Source organism: Myotis yumanensis, unplaced genomic scaffold (assembly GCF_028538775.1).
Source record: "Myotis yumanensis isolate MYYU_CA2020_CCGP unplaced genomic scaffold, mMyoYum1.0.hap1 SCAF_15, whole genome shotgun sequence".
NCBI classification, from domain to species: Eukaryota; Metazoa; Chordata; class Mammalia; order Chiroptera; family Vespertilionidae; genus Myotis; species Myotis yumanensis.
In genome coordinates, this window is record NW_027223766.1 from 18883257 (window position 1) to 18903095 (window position 19839).

Here is a 19839-nt window from a genome sequence, read left to right on the forward strand (position 1 = left end):
AAAGGCTTCAGCAGGACAAGCATGTTGGGTGGGGCGAACAGTACTCCCAGGTTAATGGAGAGTTTAGATTGGTGCCTGCCCGCTAGGTTGGAGGAACACTCAACAAAGGAACAATGTGCTTGCCCACACTTCCTTTCCCAGGCAGAGCTGCCTTAACCCCTATCCCTTCTGCCCTCATCCTAAAGCGAGCAAATTCAAAATGTGGGAGGAGGCAAGCATGGCCTTCACCTACTTCACCATTTTGACTGGAAGTCTTTCCTATGATTTCTAAAATTAATTTTGATTATTCTGATTTGGAAAGCATTGTAAATCACATTTGATGATTACTTACTAAGAGTGAAATATTAATTTTGTAAATTTTTTGAAAATATTTAAAGGAAATATAAATGTTTAATATTTCAACATAGTTTGATAAAATAAATAAATATACTCACCAATAAAAGCACTATCAGATTCCAATAATGAATTTTTTAAGAAATCATCAGGGTTATCTCTGGGCTAAAAGAAACATCATATATTAATTAGTCCCATGTGAAAAAAACAACATTTTGTACTAAGAGGCATAAGTGTCCGCAAAATAGGATAGGGAAAGGTAGGACCAGCTGCTTTCCTCCTATACTACATTCCAATGCTCAGAAAATACTCTGAGGGGAGGAGGGGGGCTTTTATTAAGGGTTATATTACTGCTGATGAAAATAGAGTATAAGGCAATGACCCCAATTAAACATTATACATCTTTAAACCATTGCTGAGATTCTGTATAGCGCACAATTTCCTCCATGCTAGGAAGAGTAGTAGTCCTCGATAATGACAGCACTGTATGACAGCAGTTTCCAGAGGGACATAGAATAGGGTAAAAAAAGGAACGCAAGGGTTCGGCTTGTAATGAGCTCTCAATGTGAGAGGTGACTTCACCTCCTCACCAGATTTCTAGGATGTGCTGGTTCACTCCCATGAAGAGCTGTCACTTTTATAAGGAGAAACATTCCACTGAATTCAAATCTCCTTTTTAACACCCATTGACTCTGACTGCTTTCTAGTTGGATAATAATTGATAATAACAGCATCCAATATTTAACAGATGTTCTGCCCCAGCTGTTCTTAGCATGCACACATATTATCCAACCCCTCTCTTGCATCACAGCCCTCCCATAATGAACAGAATGCGACAGGCTACTAAGCCCTATCTTCTCCATGACCATCTTCTCCAGATTCATCCTGTATTTTTCATATAATCCAGTTTCTAGGAAAATGAGGATCTGAAAATTTATGAGCTTTTTTGTAAAAAGCCAACATTGAACTTCGGCTTATGCTGAGTTTCTACTCAACAAAATATGGCATTATCATTTTAACCAAAATTCTAAATGTTAAATTTCAGTATCTTTTCACTGAGAAATGTAGTTACCTCTTATAGAGAAACCACCAGACCGCAGAGTATCCAGGAATCAGTGTTGATACGTGTCAGGCCACACAGCATCGGGAAAAGGAGCTCTCTAAGCTATTAAAATATACTTTCTCTACTAATCTCTAGCTACCCAATGCACTGATGAGACAAGATTTAAAATCCTTAATTCAATTTTCCTGAAAATTCAAAATTGGAATACTCACTATATTACTAAAAATATATTTTATCCCCCAAAAAACAGCTTGAAAAATTAGAACTGGTTTCTTACCATTCTGTGATTTTGTACTTGAACGCTTGGGACGGCATCCAAGTCCACTGTAGCCAATGGGGAAGAAAACCAAATTAAAAGGTTAGAAAGCATTTCAAAAGTAAAATAAATTTTAGAATATCTTTTGTGACTATCTTTGTACTGGAAATTACTTGTCAACCATCACATTACAGACTGCTTTTAAGATACTACTTATCGCCCTGTCTGGTTTGGCTTGGCTCAGTGGATAGAGCATCCACCCGCAGACTGAAAGGTCCCGGGTTCGATTCCAGTCAAGGGCACATGCCCGGGTTGTGTGCTCGATCTCCAGTAGGGGGCGTGCAGGAGGCAGCCAATCAATGATTCTCTCTCATCATTGGTGTTTCTATCTCTCTCTCTCTCTTCCTCTCCCTTCCTCTCTGAAATCAATAAAAAAATATATATATTTTTAAAAAGATATTACTTATCAATAAATATAGCCCAACATTCATTCTAGTTAGGTAAAATTCTCCCATTCCCAATAAATATGAAAAGTAAAATCATTGTGCACTTAAAGCTGATAACTGCAGGAAAAGAAAACAATGCAGGATTCTTCACCATCTTCCCATAATTCTACAATCTGTGTAGAAATTTGTTGAGTGGACTTCCTCACATGCAATTGAAGGAAGCTAACTCGGTTCCAGGGGAGAGATTTTGGATCAGTATCCTAAAAACCCCTCTCCAATTTAACCAGCAATCCTATGTGTCTCTCAATAGTATTTGTCAGAAGCTGGGGATGGTTGCTGTGGGGATGGAGACCTCCAGTACCAAAATGCACTTGTATCTACCTGGGGACTACTTTTGAGTCTCCTAAAGAAAAATTCCACTAAAATGGATATAAAACTTGAAATATGTACTTGCTTCTCTCTTCTCTCCTGAGAACTGGCCCACTATTTATCATATAATTTGGGTTACTCTGCTATCAACAGATGGTAGCCTAAGAGCCTGAAATTGAAACCACTTTAAAATTCTGTATCAGATGGAGGAGAAACTACCCCTAGATCAACTGTTACGCAAGTCCTGACCGGTGACATGGACCTAAAGGGTGATACCTCGTACTCCTGTGAGTCTATCTCACATGGTCAAGACAGGTTCCTCAGATGTGCAGGCCACACCAGCCTGCCACGGTAGGGTCTGAAGTTTTCCTAAATACAACTGATAGGACCATCTCCTCCTATTCTTGTTACCTGGATGCTGCACTTTTATAACTCATTTTCCATGGCCACCCTCAAAGACCTGAAGGCTGGTGAAATATGTGCAGGGGGTCATACAGTCATCCATCCCATCAACAGGAACCATCGATGCTTTGAAGCAACTAGCTTCACTCTGCCTCCAAGTGACTGACCACCACCACCCTGTTACACTCCAAGGGACCCCAGATTTCTCCTTTGCAGCATTCATCATCCTTACACTTTTTAGCATCTATTTCTCCAACAGTATAAGCCAACGCTTGACCAATTTAATACCATATCAAACCTTAAAACAGACACACACAGTAGAGAAATGCCCCATAGGGAAGGCACTGATGTGTTTGCCCAGCATTCCTCCCCTTGGATCCTAGTCTCTGGTGTCACGGGGCCTCGTCCAGGCACTCAGTCCTCCTGGTTCTAGTGTGTGGCTAGGCCCTGCTCATGCATGGATGGATGAACACCTGACCCCAACCAAGCCAAACAGATGCTTTTCTGGGTCTAAAGGCTGAAAGGGTCTGTGATCATGGATTTGCCAGTAGGAGGAGCCTGCCTTGGACAAAATCAACACAAAAGATGGAGAAAGAAAGCCATTAATAAAACCCGCTGGTCCTATTGGAAGCAGCAATGATTATCTCTTACCTTCAGCACCTTCCTGCATTTTTATTCTGTTCAGTCTCTTCTGCTGCGCTCTCAGCAGGGCTTGCTGCTGAATCTCTAAGGTGTACTGATCTCTTGGAGGATCTGGGTACATAAGTTTCAGATCCACTCGTGTTTCTGAATCTGGTCCAAAAAAATAAGTTACAAAGCTATGTTAAAAATCTTTACTGTGACATAGTAGCCTTAATTTCAAAATGAAGGAACAGTATAAATAGTGGAACATCATCAAAGTCAAAGGACATTAAAATCATCATAAAGCTAAAGAACACAAAATTAGTATATACAGGCCCCCATCCAAGAAACAGCAGCCTCGTGATCACCACACCCTCTGTCTGAGGAACAGCAGCTGTGTGTGAAGCCTTCTCCAACCAGCCAGAGGAGCCACCACAGCTGTGAACACCCACCAGAGGAGCTGCTGCCAACTGAGGAGCAGCTGCTACCACAACCGCCCGAGGAGCAACCGTAGCCCGAGGAGCCACTGCCACCCAAGGAGCAGCCACTGAACGACTCAACATCTAGATATGTTGGTGAGATCAAACATGGGTAGACAAAGAAACCCCCAAAGGAAAGAAAAGGAGGACTCGCCAGAAAAGCAGCTAAGTGAAACAGAGGCCCGTAATATGACAGAAAAAGAATTCAGATTAAGGGTCCTAGAGTGCATAAACCGGATGGAGAAAAAAAATCAACACCTTATGCAAGAATCAAGAAGAAACGGATGAAAAAAAATCAACAACTTATGTAAGAATCAAAAAGAAATGGATGAAAAAATCAATAACTTAGGTAAGAACCAAGAAGAAATGAAGAGTGATATAGCTGCAATAAAAAACACCATTGAAAGTTTCAATAGTAGACTAGGAGAAGCAGAGGACCGAATTAGTGAATTAAAAGACAGGGAAGCAAAACACACCCAAACTGAACTGCAATTGGAGAGAAAAATTAAAAGACAGGAGGAGAGCCTAAGGGAGCTATGGGACAACATGAAATGAAACAACATACGAATAATAGGGGTGCCAGAACAACAGAAAGAGGAACAAGGGTTAGAAAACCTATTTGAAGAAATAATATCAGAAAACTTCCCTGAGGTGGGGAAGAAAAAAAGTCACACAAGCACAGAGTCCCAAACAAGGTGAACCCAAAAAGACCCACACCAAGACACATCATAATTACCATGGCAAATGTTCAGGACAAAGAGAGAATCTTACAGGCTGCAAGAGAGAGATGGAAAGTTACATACAAGGGATCTCACATTAGATTATCAAATGATTTCTCAACAGAAACACATTGGCCAGAAAAGAATGGACGGAAATTTACAAAGTGACGCAAAGCAAAGGACTGAATCCAAGAATACTCTATCCAGCAAGGCTATCATTCAAAATTGAAGGGGAAATAAGAAGCTTCACAGACAAAAAAAAAAAGCTAAGGGAGTTTATCACCACCAAGCCAGCAATGCAAGAAATGTTAAAGGGACTGGTGTAAAAAGCAGGAAAAAAAAATCTAAGAAAGAAAACAGGCACAAAAAAATAGAAATGGCTACAAACAAATACCTTTCAATAATAACTTTAAATGTAAATGGACTAAATACTCTAACCAAAAGACATCAAGTGGCTGAATGGATAAAAAAACATGACCCATATATTTGCTGTCTACAAGAGACCCACCTCAGAAAAAGGGACTCACACAGACTGAAAGTGAAGGGATGGAAAAATATCTTTCAGGCAAATGGAAATGAAAAAAAAGCTGGGGTAGCAATACTTATATCAGACAAAATAGACCTCAAAGTGAAGGACATAACAAGATATAAGGAAGGCCACTTCATAATACTAAAGGGATCAATACAACAAGAAGATATAACCCTGATAAACATATATGCACCCAATGCAGGAGCACCCAAATACATAAAAAAACTCCTGGAAGATATCAAAGGAGAGATCGACAACAATACAATCATAGTAGGGGACTTTAATACACCACTGACATCACTGGATAAATCCTCTAGACAAAAAATCAGCAAAGAAACAGCAATCCTAAATGACTCACTAGATCAGATGGACTTAACACATTGTATGCGGGAAACGTATTTATACCTTTTACGCTGACTGTAAGTAGTAGAGCCACCTGTTAGCGCGCGATAAAAACTACCCGCAAACAATGTGTTAATTGACATCTTCAGAACATTTCACCCCAAAGCCACGGAATATACATTCTTCTTAAGTGCTCATGGGACATTTTCAAAAATAGACCACATATTGGGTCACAAACAAAGTCTCCCCAAATTCAAGAATATTGAAATCATACCAAGCATCTTCTCAGACCACAATGGCATAATATTAGAAATAAACCACAATAAAAACCCAAAATACTCAAAAAAAAAATTAGTATATACATATAAAAGCCTAAGTGACTGAACAACTGGTCGCTATGATTCACGCTGACCACCAGGGGGCAGATGCTCAAGGCATGTGGTCAGCACGCTCCCACAGCAGAGTGCCACTCAGCTGACTGATGGATGCCAGACACAGGGCTCATGCTGGCAAGTGACAGGCGCAGTGTGAGTCAGGATGAGCGGGAGCGGCACAGCACCCAGCCCGGGTTTGGGCTCCTCCCCAGCCACCTGCTGCTTCATGCACTACTACATCCCAGGCCTGTGGGGATCAGGCCAGACTGAGGGACCTCAACAGTGCACGAATCCATGCACCGGACATCTAGTTCTTTAAATAAATGCCTTTTCACAAACCTAGCAACATTATAAGGGAGCCCTCCCAGAACAAGCACCCCACTCCCTCCAGATGCCCAAAGCAGATGGCAGGGCAAATGCACAAATATATCATATCCCACAGTGAGTCATCGGCTGAAACTCAGGCAGCCATGAGGCAATGTAATCACAGCTGATCCCTATAATACACTGGGAAAATGAAAATATGTTATTTGCCAATTAACATTTTAGCCCTTGCAAATAAAATGCAAAAAGCAGACTGGCTAGAAATTTAGGAGGGATGTCATTACTGGAGGAAATAACAGTCTAAGAATTTACCTTTGCCACAAATTCAAGAGTATCAATTTTCATCATAATGAAAATGTTAAACATTAATTTTTTAAATCTTGAGAATAAAAATAGTTCATACATTTTAAAAGCCTTGAAAATATTCCCTTTGATCTACTAAATAATACCACTGGGATATAATTTAAAGAAATAATCCTAAATATATAAAAAGCTTTGTGATCAGAAATTGTCAAAATAATAGTAAAAAATGGAAAGCACACTGAATATTTAAGAATTAAAAATGGTTAAGAGCAAAGTTAACAGAAAAGACCCTGGAGACACATACTCGGTTGGATTGAACCCTGACTTCACCACCTCCAGACTCGGTTTCCTCTCTAAAAATAAGATAACAAGCCACATGATAAGAACTGGATGTAGTAATATAGGGAAATAAATGGCTGTTTTATGGTTTAAACCTTTTTGATCTTAAGACCTCTTTATACTCTTAAAAATTGAGGACCCAATGTCTGTCTGTCTCTCACACATACACACACACACACAGACACCATCTTAGAAATTAACACTGCTGAAACCGGTTTGGCTCAGTGGATAGAGTGTCAGCCTGCAGACTGAAGGGTCCCAGGTTCGATTCCGGTCAAGGGCATGTACCTGGGTTGCGGGCACATCCCCGGTGGGGGATGTGCAGGAGGCAGCTGATTGATGTTTCTCTCTCAATGATGTTTCTAACTATCCCTCTCCCTTCCTCTCTGTAAAAAATCAATAAAATATATTTAAAAAAAAAAAAAAAGAAATTAACACTAAGAAGTTTTTACATGGGTAAACACAAGCGCACATTCTGTTAGCTTCAGAGCAATGAAGTCATCGCATGCCATTAACTCTGGAAAACCTATACACATGTGAGAGAATAAAAGTGAAATAGACAAATAATATCTGTTTTAATAAAAGTAGTTTTGACCTCACAAGTTCCCTGACCAAACTGTGAGACCCACTGGATGACACAATCCTGGAATATCGTAAGTAAGCAATAAATGGTAACATGCTAAATAACTATGGTATATGTAATTTATGACACTGTAAATCTAAGAAAGAAAAAATATATTTTTTAATGTATTTTTATTGATTTCAGAGAGGAAGGGAGAGATAGAAACATCAATGATGAGAGAGAATCACTGATTGGGTGCCTCCTGCACGACCCCTATTGGAGATCGAGCCTGCAACTCAGGCATGTGTCCTTGACCAGAATTTAACCCAGGACCCTTCAGTCCACAGGTGGATGCTCCACTGAGTCAAATCAGCTAGGCCAATTATATCTTGTTTTTATTTTACTTTTTACTTTTAGGCTCCGAAAAAAAGATTAGAAAACCTCTGTAAAGTGATTTTCCCTTCTTTTATCTTTCTGTATTCAAATTTTTCTACAATAGATATTACTTTTAAAAATAAGAAAAAGTTTAAATTCTGGTTTATCAGAACGCACATCCAATGATTTGTCTCCTCGACTCAAACACTCTGTTGAATGCGCCTAAAGAAATATCACATATAACATATTTTGGTTCCTCTACACATCTTTAGTCCCCAGGCCTCTATGTACCTTGGCCATTCTACTTCCCTAATAAGCTTTCTCTCCTCCTACTCCTACATCAAGCCTTCTCTACCCTCTTCCTCTAAACATCCTACATTTCCTCCTGTGCACTCAGGGACCCTGCTCTCTCCAACAACCACTCAATCCCTCTCCTGCTTCTGAACCTCTTCCTCCTATAACAGCTCTAGACCCTACTTCCTCCTTCCCAGCCAAGCTTCCTCCAGGGCCTGTTTTATGCTAATTGTTTCCAACACTGCTTCCTATTCAGTTCTCATCCCGAAGCTGGTTGGCTTCCACAGAAAAAATCTAGCTGAAGTCACGAATGGCCTTTGATCCAACTGGCACTTTCCAATATTCATCGTAGGCAGTGCCTTCTCTGATACACTTTCCCTCAGCTCTCAGGATGCCACACTCTGGCTTTTTCCGTCTCAGTCTCTTTCCTGAGCTCATCTTGCTCTGTCCACCCTCCATGAACACCTAAGGGCCATTCCTCACCCTTAGGTGTGATCTGATCCACTGCCGAGGCTCTGCCAGCTCCGTTAAGCCAAGGCAAAGCTTCAGTCTGGTAAAATGGAGCACCAAGGCACACAGAAGTATTACTCACTTAAAATAGATGATGGATACAAACGTGTTTAAAGATCCATGAAGATGGGCAGACCACTCTTGCTGTATCTTTAAAATACAGCATTCTACTCACCTCTGTCCTTCAGCTCATTGAAGTCCCGAATATTCTGCAAAGTAGCCGAGTCCCAGCCCTTCGGCGACTGTCTTCTGACAGGAGCCTGCACCCGATGCCGCGCCATATCAAATATGTCCATGGGGCTCCTTTCTCTTTTCCTGTAAGTGACAAAGTATGATAAACGTGTGTTTTATGGGAAGAAAATCTGAGTTCGCATTTCATTCAAGAAATGTGGCATCTTTCACCAGAGTTGATTATAAACATTCTAATATCTGTTACTTGAGTCCCTCATTAAAAAATAGGGTATTTATAAAGTCATTGTTTATAATTTTTCAAAATACTCAGATGCAAAGTACTTTATTCTAAGAATAAAATGATTTAGTTTTACCGTAAAATGTTCCCGTAGCATAAAAATCAGTCTTTGAGATCAGAGAAACCAAGATTCAAAGACCTGCTCTGCTATTTGTTAGCAGTTTGACCTTGATTTCAGCATCTATAAGATGCAGATAGTATCTACCCCTTTTAGTCTTAAGAGTATGAGAATTAAGTGAAATTATATCCTGTAAAGTACCCAGCATAGTACTTGACATGAATTAGGTACGCAATAAATGTACACTTTCCCCCAGCCTAAAGTAGAAATTACACAGAAAAAGATGGTATTAATATGCTGCCCATTATAACAGTTTATTATCCACAGTCCCCAACACTAATTTTACAATAGGCTTTCAGGAAACTTGGTACCTAGTTAGTTACTTAATACTCTATTTCTAGGAATTAGTATCATAGAAGGGAGCTCAGGAAGGAAGTTTTCCACTATGGCTTTGGGGGGTGGGGAGGGTTGACATTAAGAGAGGACAGGGATGAGGGGTGGCACTCTAGCCCTGCTGCTTCCCTCAGCACCAGGCAGACCTCTCTAGTTCTGAAAATGCAGCTCTAAGCTACTGTGTAAGAGCTGGCCAGACTCCTGTCTTCATTTCTTGATGTACTAGGTCTTCCCTGGGCCCAGGCAGGGAAATAGTGGGACCCCCACAGGCAATGCCCCTGCTCTTTCAGGGGACGGACTCACAGGGCCACAAACTACTTGGTCAAGGCTGACACAGACCTCTGATAGTGAACTACCCAGAGTGTCAAAACTGCAGTGGAGGCTCATTAAAATGTAAAACAAAAATAAGTACTAAATCTAGAAGGCCATTAAATTAAAATACCTAAGTCCTGTCCTGGCCGATTTGGCTCAGTGGTTACGGCACTGGCCCACAGACCAAACGGTCTCGGGTTCAATCCCCACGCAAGGGCATGTAACTCGGTTGCAGGTTCCATCCCCAGCCCTGGGGGCGTGTGAGGGAAGCAACAAATCAATGTGTGTCTCTCACATCAATGTTTCTTTCTCCCTTGCCTCCCACCCTCCCACCCTAAAAATCAATGGAAAAAATATCCTCAGTGAGGATTAAAAAAAAAAAAAAAAAAGGTGTACAGAAGTTCTATCTAATTATATTAACATTAATAGTTAAATACGCTGTTAACCCTATTAAACAGTTCATGGTTAGGGATAGTATTTCTGGTTTTCCTTCAAGAAATGCTACTTCTTTCTTCTTTTTCTTTCCTTTCTTCCTCCTTCCCTCAACACCTATGTCAATACCACCACCAAAAATGTTATTGGCAGTACAACAGGACAGTTACAATGCTCAATTTAAATATTTTATATACAGTTAAGTATCTATTAAATAGCCCATATTTTCTCAACGAATAAAGTCAATAATTGTGGATAAAAATTTATGAATGCAACTTTATATAAGATTGAAAAAAGTTTATCAAAAGCATATTAATTTTAAAAAGACCTATTTTGTCAAAAGAAAAAAGAGAGAGAAAACCTACTATATACTGCAAACACCAATAGACTAAAAAATCACACCCTGTTTTTACTAGTTGCACTGAATCCCTCCACTAGAATATCATTATTTATCTAGATTTCTTCTGGGAGAAAAGGCTAGTTTAGTCTTTAAATTTCACTAATAATCTTAAAAACTTTCAAACATACAAACTATCCATTCTAATAAAGAGTGTTTTGCAGTAAAAATTAACCCTGTTCCAAAACTAAAATTACTGGATAGGTTCTGACATATGATTCTTCATCCTAAACACAAAAAAATTCAGAAACAAATAAAAATGCAACCTGAAACTTGCCTCATGTGAATTTCCTCATCACTGTCCAAGTGTAGCAACCGCCCCTGGAGACGCCGCTCTTCACTACGAAGCTGTTTTCTCATTTCTGATAATTCCATAATTACATTTCTTTTCTCCTCTGCAAAGTCGCATCGATAAGTAAAAAGAACAAAAGATTAAGCTTTAAAACATAGTCTGGCCTATCATAAAGCTAAAATAAAATGTTGAGAGACATTGTCATGAAAGTTATTTTTAATGTTTTAAATAACAGATCACATTCATGAATATCATATTAAGACTCACAAACACATTTCTGATAATACAGAAATTTCAAAAGTTAAGTAAAGTTTTGGGGATGGAGGAGAATGTCACCATAAAGGGGCAGCACAAGGAATTCCTTTGTGGTGATAGAACAGTTCTGTGCCTTGACAGGTGGTTACACAAATTACACAAGGTAAAGTGCAGGGCACTACACACAACACAGTGAGCACATGTGAAACTGGTGAAGCCTGGTGAAGGTCTGTAGAATACACCAGTGTCCACTTCCTGGTGGTGATACTGTACTAGGTAAGATGTTACCACGGGGGAAGCTGGGAAGGCATCCAGGCCCTCTCTACCTCTATAGCAGTGGTTCTCAACCTTCCTAATGCTGCGACCCTTTAATACAATTCCTCATGTTGTGGTGACGCCCAATTTCATTGTTACAAATTGAACATAATTAAAGCATAGTGATTAATCACAAAAACAATATGTAATTATATATGTGTTTTCCGATGGTCTTAGGTGACCCCTGTGAAAGGGTCGTTCGACCGCCAAAGGGGTCGCGACCCACAGGTTGAGAGCCGCTGCTCTACAGTGTTGTGCAATGTTCTATGAGTCTATAAAAAATGTCCTAGATTACAGGTTTAATAGGTAACTCTACCTTCCGCACGAAGTTGATTTTTCCTGGCAGGTACCGGAGGAGACTGTGCCCTGGACACGGAACGTTCCTGTTCAACAATGACAGACAGACTCAGTGTGTCTTCCCTACTCAGAGCTTGAAGAGAATACTTTCTTACAAACTCCCCACTATCCTACCTATAAATTTACCTGCATCCACTTTTCCTTCCCACCACAACGGTGGCGTCCTCGCCCCATCCACAGAGAACTCCCTCCCATGTACTCTGTAGCTGTAAGCGACTCCCACTTCCTCCACCAATCAGACCCTTTTCTCCACCCCTTTCCTCTCCTTAATCTCAACTATGCCTCAAAATCTCTCTTCTTTAAAAAAAATTATCTCACCCTTCACTCTCTTGTCCATTTCCTCCTTCCCTTCAGAGCCTTGCTTCTTTGAAGAGTAGTAAATGCAGAACGTATGGTGTCTATATCCTTGTTCCCACTCACTCCCACTGCATAGCAAATGCCCGCCTTTGCTCTGCACCCCATCACTCCACTGACCTGCCTCACCAAAGTCACCAAGTGATCCCAGTGACACACTCAATAGCCAGCAGCAACTGACATCATTGCCACTCTGTCACTTTTTCCGTCTCCATGTCCTTACTCTGCTTCTGAAATGTGGGTAATTCCATAGTATTCCACCTTCAGCTGTTTTTTTTTTTTTTTTTTTTTTTTTTTTAAATCTTTATTGTTCAGATTATTACATTTGTTCCTCTTTTTTTCCCCCCATAACTCCCCTCCTTCCAGCTCCCACCCCACCCTCCACCCTCACTCCCCACCCACTGAGTTCATCCATAGGTGCATGATTTTTGTCCAGTCTCTTCCCGAATCTCCCATTCCCCTTTCCCCCCCAAGAATAGTCAGTCCATTCCCTTTCTATGTCCCTGATTCATTATAGTCACCAGTTCATTCTGTACATCAGGTTATTTATTCACTTGATTCTTAGATTCATTTGTTGATAGATGCATATTTGTTGTTCATAATTTGTATCTTTACCTTTTTCTTCTTCTTCCTCTTCTTAAAGGATACCTTTCAGCATTTCATATAATACTGGTTTGGCGGTGATGAACTCCTTTAGTTTTTCCTTATCTGTGAAGCTCTTTATCTGACCTTCAATTCTGAATGATAGCTTTGCTGGATAAAGTAATCTTGGTTGTAGGTTCTTGGTATTCAGCACTTTGAATATTTCTTGCCATTCCCTTCTGGCCTGCAAAGTTTCTGTTGAGAAATCAGCTGACAGTCGTATGGGTATTCCCTTGTAGGTAATTGAGCCTCTTTCTCTTGCTGCTTTTAAGATTTTCTCTTTGTCTTTTGCTCTTGGCATTTTAATGATGATGTGTCTTGGTGTGGTCCTCTTTGGATTCCTTTTGTTTGGGGTTCTCTGCGCTTCTTGGACCTGTAAGTCCATTTCTTTCTCCAGGTGGGGGAAGTTTTCTGCCATTATTTCTTGAAATAGGTTTTCAATATCTTGCTGTCTCTCATCTTCTGGGACTCCAATGACTCTGATATTAGTCCGCTTAAAGCTGTCCCAGAGGCTCCTTACACTATCTTCACACTTTTGGATTCTTTTTTCATTATGCTTTTCCAATTGGGTGTTTTTTGTCGAATCTTTGGTTTGATTCTTGCACTCCTCTGGTCTGCTATTGGGTATAATATTCTTTATTTCAGTCCGTGTATGCTTACTTTCTAATTTCTTTATCGTAGCATCGAGGGTCTCATTAGTTTTCGTGAGGCTCTGCACGAATTTATGGCAAGCCCTCAAAATTGCGATTCTTAGCTCCATATCCTCCATTTCTGTCATGTTTTTTTGTCTCCGCATCTTTTATGCTTTCTTGGTGCACCCCCTTGTGGTCTCTGTGCGCAGTCTTGTTCTAGCGAAGCCTTAATTGTTGTAGTTAACACTAGAGGGATTTGACCACCAGGCCGACTCCACCTTCAGCTGTTTACTGCCCTCAAGCCAATCCTAGACTGCTGTACTCACCTGACAAACAACAGTGCCCACGCCTTCCACAATGACAGATCCAGTCCAGACCGCCTTCTCAGCCACAACCTCTATTTCCAACCGCCTGCTCCATGGAACCCTCGCCAGAAACCTGATGGCTGTCACTGACTCCTCCCTACCAGTCAGTACATACCACCATCTGTGTTTCTTAACGTATCTTGATGCTGTCACCCTTCTCTGTTCTACTGTCACTGCCTTTCTTTAAAGTCTCACATCTGGACTTCTGCAAAAGTATCCTGGCCTCCAAAATGTATCTCCACACCTCTGCCTTAGAACACATCGTCTACCACAGACCTACTGAATCCGAATCTCAGAGGGTGGGATCCAGGAAGATGTTCTTGTAATGTTTATCTGTTACGGTAATTAACCTGTTTGGTAGCCACGCATCTACGGAATAAAGTCAAACCCCTTACACTCCACTCAAGACCCTGCATGTGTTCCGACCTCCACCCACTCTGCACTTGCTCAGGCACTGCCAGGCCCAGACCAAGCCCGTGTGTTCTCCATGTGTGCCGTGGGCTTACACGTCCCTCCATGGCCTGGGACGTGCAGCAAGTCCCTCATCTTCCTTGTTTTTATGGAAAATCCCTTCAAGAGTCAACTTAAGAAACAACCTTTTTGGAACATTTTCCCAACTTTCTTTTGATTGTAGCTCAGTCTAAAGTTTAAGGCACATCATTAGCATAACTAAAGCTAGCTAGAAGATACATTATCAAAGAAAAGGCCTTCTGGGGGGTCCGAACAAGAACTATGTGCTAAATTATTAAATTTAAACTTTAGGGTACCAAGTTACAACCAAAGCAGCAAAGAAACTACTGTAGACATTATCTCTATTTCAGATCTTAAAAAATTTAAATCTCATCCAATCCCTCAACCCAAAATAACTTAGCTAAGATTAGCCAATCAGAAGAAAAAGTACATACTTGAATAAAGGCACTTATAATGCTGTCAACTGAAGGAGGTCTTTGGAGTTTGCCTGCAATTTTGTTCTGTAAAGCAGGAACCACAGGGGAAGGCTGTTTCAAGCGCTAGAAAAAGAATGGGGCAATAAGAACACATATATACCACCTTAATCAAAGAAATTTTTAAAAAATAAACAAATATGTATGTATACATACCCACATCAATAAATGTAAGTGTATAAACACACATAGATACATGTGTGTGTGCACATACATACACCCTTAATACTTGACCATCTAAGTTAAGAATGTTACTACTTTTATTTAATAAATTACTTTTATCAAAAAGTCAGGAAAAAAATACAACTAAAAGACAAAACGAACAATCATCCAGAACCACAGGAAGGCTGACTGAGTGGAAATTCTACAACTAGAAGGAAAAAGAAAAGCACACTGAGACTCAGAGGTGAGCTGTGGAAGTAAAGTGCAGAGGAACGGAGGCGCATGCGGAAAGGGCTGGCAACTGAGGACGCGGTTGTCTTTTTCAATCAGGAGGGAGTCTCAAGCTCCCGGCTGCTCTGAACTCCAGTTCCGGGCAAGTCTCTGGGGACCCAGACTCATACAGGGAGAAACTGGACTGTCTGGCATTGGTCGGAACTCGAAGGCGGCTTTCTCTCAGAGGTACTTGCAGCGATTACCAGGACACTGAGAAGCAGGGCCTCTTAGGGTAGGACTGAGGAGTAGCCATAGCTGCTTGCTCCACCCTGTTGATCCCCAGAGAACCCGCCCCACCCAAGCTGTGTGCAGAGGATTTTGCATATGAAAGGCCTGGCTCTATGCAATCTGAAAATTACCTAACTGCAGCTGGGTCAGAGAAACCCAGAACGTCCAAAAGAAGGCCCAAGGCCCCACAGCAGCTTGCATTGCTTCACAGCTGGGCTCCTGCTGGGTAGCCTCAGGCAGAGGCTAAATTAGCACCTCCTTAGAGATCCAAGAGCCAGTGTGCCCTGTGGTCAGAGTAGGACTATCCAATTGCAACTCCTCAGATCCATAAGGGACACACTCAGGGGGCAGACTCAGTGAGCACAAAAGCCCCCACTGAAGCAAGTCTTGCCCCAGAAGGGTGTCTCCAGCACAGAAGTTCTCCCACTGCAGACACAGCTGATTCTCACAGCCAATTGGCCTGGAGGTCAATTCCTCCCAGTGATAGCTACAACAATCAAGGCTTATCTACAACAAGACTGTGCACAAAGCCCACAAAGGGGTGCACCAAGAGAGTCCACCTCAGGTAACTGGGGAGGCTGAGCCACTGGGCCCTATAGGACACCTAGCACAGAAAGCCACTCTATCAACACAGGGAAGCATAAAAAATGCGGAGACAAAGAAACAGGTCACAAATGACAGAAATGGAGGAAAGCAAACTACTGGATATAGAGTTCAAAACCACACTTTTAAAGTTTTTCAAGAATTCTCTAGAAACCGCCGATAAATTGAGACCCTCAAGAAATCTAGTGAGACCCTCGAGGTTATGAAAAAGGACCAACTAGAAATTATGCATACACTGACTGAAATAAAGAATATTATACAGACTCCCAACAGCAGACCAGAGGATCGCAAGAATCAAGTCAAAATTTGAAATATGAAGAAGCAAAAAAACATCCAACCGGAAAAACAAAAAGAAAAAAGAATCCAAAAATATGAAGATAGTGTAAGGAGCCTCTGGGACAGCTTCAAGCATACCAACATCCGAATTATGGGGGTGCCAGAAGGAGAGAGAGAGCAAGATATTGAAAACCTATTTGAAGAAATAATGACGGAAAACTTCCCCTACCTGGTGAAAGAAATAGACTTACAAGTCCAGGAAGCACAGAGAACCCCAAACAAAAGGAATCCAAAGAGGACCATACCAAGACACATCATAATTAAAATGCCAAGAGCAAAAGACAAAGAGAGAATCTTAAAAGCAGCAAGAGAAAAACAGTCAGTTACCTACAAGGGAGTACCCACACGACTGTTAGCTGATTTCTCAACAGAAACTATGCAGGCCAGAAGGGAGTGGCAAGAAATATTCAAAGTGATGAATAGCAAGAACCTACAACCAAGATTAGTTTATCCAGCAAAGCTATCATTCAGAATTGAAGGTCAGACAAAGAGCTTCACAGATAAGCAAAAGCTAAAGGAGTTCATCACCACCAAACCAGTATTATATGAAATGCTGAAAGGTATCCTTTAAGAAGAGGAAGAAGAAGAAAAAGGTAAAGATACAAATTATGAACAACAAATACACATCTATCAACAAGTGAATCTAAAAATCAAGTGAATAAATAATCTGATGAACAGAATAAACTGGTGAATGTAATAGAATCAGGGGCAGAGAAAGGGAGTGGACTGACAATTCTCAGGGAAAAAGGGGTGTGGGGGGTGCGGGAAGAGACTGGACAAAAATCACACACCTATGAATGAGAACAGTGGGGTGGAAGAGTAACCGCAGAGGGTGGGGTGGGAACCGGGTGGAGGGGAGCTATAGGGGAAAAAAGAGGAACAACTGTAATAATCTGAACAATAAAGATTTAATTTTTAAAAATAATAAAATAAAAAAAGTCAGAAAAACAATGTATCAGTTATGATGATAAATATCCTTATTTTAAAAATATGACTCCCTCATCATGGAGGAGGAAGTTTCCAGATCATATTAGGATTCTATGTCTTCACATGAAAATAAAACAGGATTTCAGTTTACGGTGTAATAAAGCTAACAGTTCCCACTTCACATTAAAATCAAAATGCTGAAAACATAAACTCCCAACAAAATGAAATGCAATTGTAATTTGGGTAAAAACACCTCTCCAGATCAGAGCATGTATATATATAAAGGAAGGAAAGGAAAGAAAAGGAAAAGGAAAAGGAAAAGGAAAAGGGAAAAGGAAAAGGAAAGGAGGAAAGGAAAGGAAAAGGAAAGGAGGAAAGGAAAGGAAAGGAAAGGAAAGAAAGGAAGAGAGAAAGAAAGAAAGAGAGAAAGAAAGAGAAAGAGAAAGAAAGAGAGAAAGAGAGAAAGAAAGGAAGGAAGAAGAGAGAGAGAAAGAGAGAGAGAAAGAGGGAGAGAGAGAAAGAAAGAGAGAAAGAGAGAAAGAGAGAGAGAAAGAGAGAGAGAAAGGAAGGAAGGAAGGAAGGAAGGAAGGAAGGAAGGAAGGAAGGAAGAAAGAAAGAGAGAAAGAGCGAGAGAGAGAAAGAGAGAGAAAGAAAGAAAGAAAGAAAGAGAGAGAGAGAGAGAGAGAGAGAGAGAGAGAAAGAAAGAAAGAAAGAAAGAAAGAAAGAAAGAAAGAAAGAGAGAGAGGGAGGGAGGGAGGGAGGGAGGGAGGGAGGAAGAAGGGAGAAAGAAAGAAAGAAAGAAAGAAAGAAAGAAAGAAAGAAAGAAAGAAAGAAAGGAAGGAAGAAAGGAAGGAAGAAAAATAGAGAAAGGGAGAAAGGGAGAAAGAAAAATAGAGAAAGAGAGAAAGGGAGAAAGAAAGAGGATGTTAAATTGTTCACTTTGCACAGCAGAAAATCAAATACTACATTCATTGGTGACTTTGATAAAACTTCCAGGTGACCAAAAGCAGAATCATAAGTACAATATAATCTGTAGAGAATGAAGTAAACAAAACATAGTCCACATAATAAGGAAACAAGTAACTACCAAGGAAGCAAAACATAAAGTTAGGAATTCCATTAATATGATTAAATATACTGATTATGATAAACATAAATAGATTTAGACATCCTATCTAAAAGATTTAACTCTCAGATTAGGGTGTTTGTTTTTGTTTGTTTATTTGTTTGTTTTTAAATATATTTTATTGATTTTACAGAGAGGAAGGGAGAGAGATAGAGAGTGAGAAACACCGATGAGAGAGGAACATCGATCAGCCGCCTCCTGCACATCCCCTACTGGGGATGTGCCCGAAACCCAGGTACATGCCCTTGACCGGAATCGAACCCGGGACCTTTCAGTCCGCAGGCTGACGCTCTATCCACTGAGCCAAACCGGTTTCGGCTCAGATTAGGGTTTAAAAAAATTTAGGGTTTAAATAAATATACAAGCTAAAAAAAATGGTGACAAAAACTAAAAGAGTAGACAGCCTGGCTGGTGTGGCTCAGTGTTTGAGCCTGGACATATGAACCAGGAGGTCACAGTTCGAGTCCCAGTCAAGGCACATGTCCCGGTTGTGGGTTCGAGCCCCACTGTGGGACATGCCAGAAGCAACCGATCCATGATTCTACCTCTCCCCTCCTCTCTGAAATCAATAAAAATATATATATATTTTTAAAGTGTGGTCTACAAGCCAACTGCATCTGAACTCCTAAGGATGCTTATAAAATGCAGATTCCTGGGCTAGCCTCAGACTCAGTAAATCAGATACTTTATAGATGAGACCTAAGAATATACATTTTTACAAGTCCCCCCATGATATCTATGCATAAAGAATTTTAAATACAGCTTTGAAATATAGCACAGGTATACTAGTAAACTAGATCCTCTAAGAGGCAAGTGGCTTTCTAGGAAGAAAAGGTTTTCTAATACCTTTGATTCATGTATCTAACTGTCAACTACAACCCTCCTCTACCTTAGAATACCGACTTCAAACCAGTCTGTGGTGAGCCTCCAGGTTTTCTCCTTTATTTTCCAATCCATTGTGGACAAATGTGCAAACAGAGTCAGAACACATTACTAGATAAATGAAATTTTTAAAATGACATGACACAATTTAAGCCCAACTCTGTATTAGTAGATTCAACAGACATTAAATTACTTTGACAAATTGATACATAAGTTTCCAAACATTTATTTGCAATTTCTGTACTTGTCATGAACGGTTTGGAGGGTGCTGGTCCACAGACAATAGAAACAAGACTACGGCCCTGACTGGTTTGGCTCAGGGGATAGAGCGTCGGCCTGAGGACTGAGGGGTCCCAGGTTCGATTCCGGTCAAGGGCATGTACCTTGGTTGCGGGCACATCCTCAGTGGGGGGTGTGCAGGAGGCAGCTGATCAATGTCTCTCTC

At 40.7% G+C, this 19839-nt stretch overlaps 1 protein-coding gene across 9 annotated transcripts in view; it reads right to left on the reverse strand.

The window, feature by feature from the left end:
• The window catches only part of CSPP1 (centrosome and spindle pole associated protein 1), a 174468-nt gene that overhangs the window by 6409 nt on the left and 148220 nt on the right, over nt 1-19839 (reverse strand). For all 9 annotated transcript variants that reach the window (XM_070392407.1, XM_070392409.1, XM_070392408.1 and 6 more), the window contains 7 exons: nt 14819-14923; nt 11880-11946; nt 10979-11096; nt 8816-8955; nt 3521-3661; nt 1674-1720; nt 435-498 (listed from right to left, as the gene is read on the reverse strand). In XM_070392407.1, coding sequence (XP_070248508.1) covers nt 435-498; nt 1674-1720; nt 3521-3661; nt 8816-8955; nt 10979-11096; nt 11880-11946; nt 14819-14923 — 682 coding nt within the window. The remainder of the gene's footprint in view (nt 1-434; nt 499-1673; nt 1721-3520; nt 3662-8815; nt 8956-10978; nt 11097-11879; nt 11947-14818; nt 14924-19839) is intronic.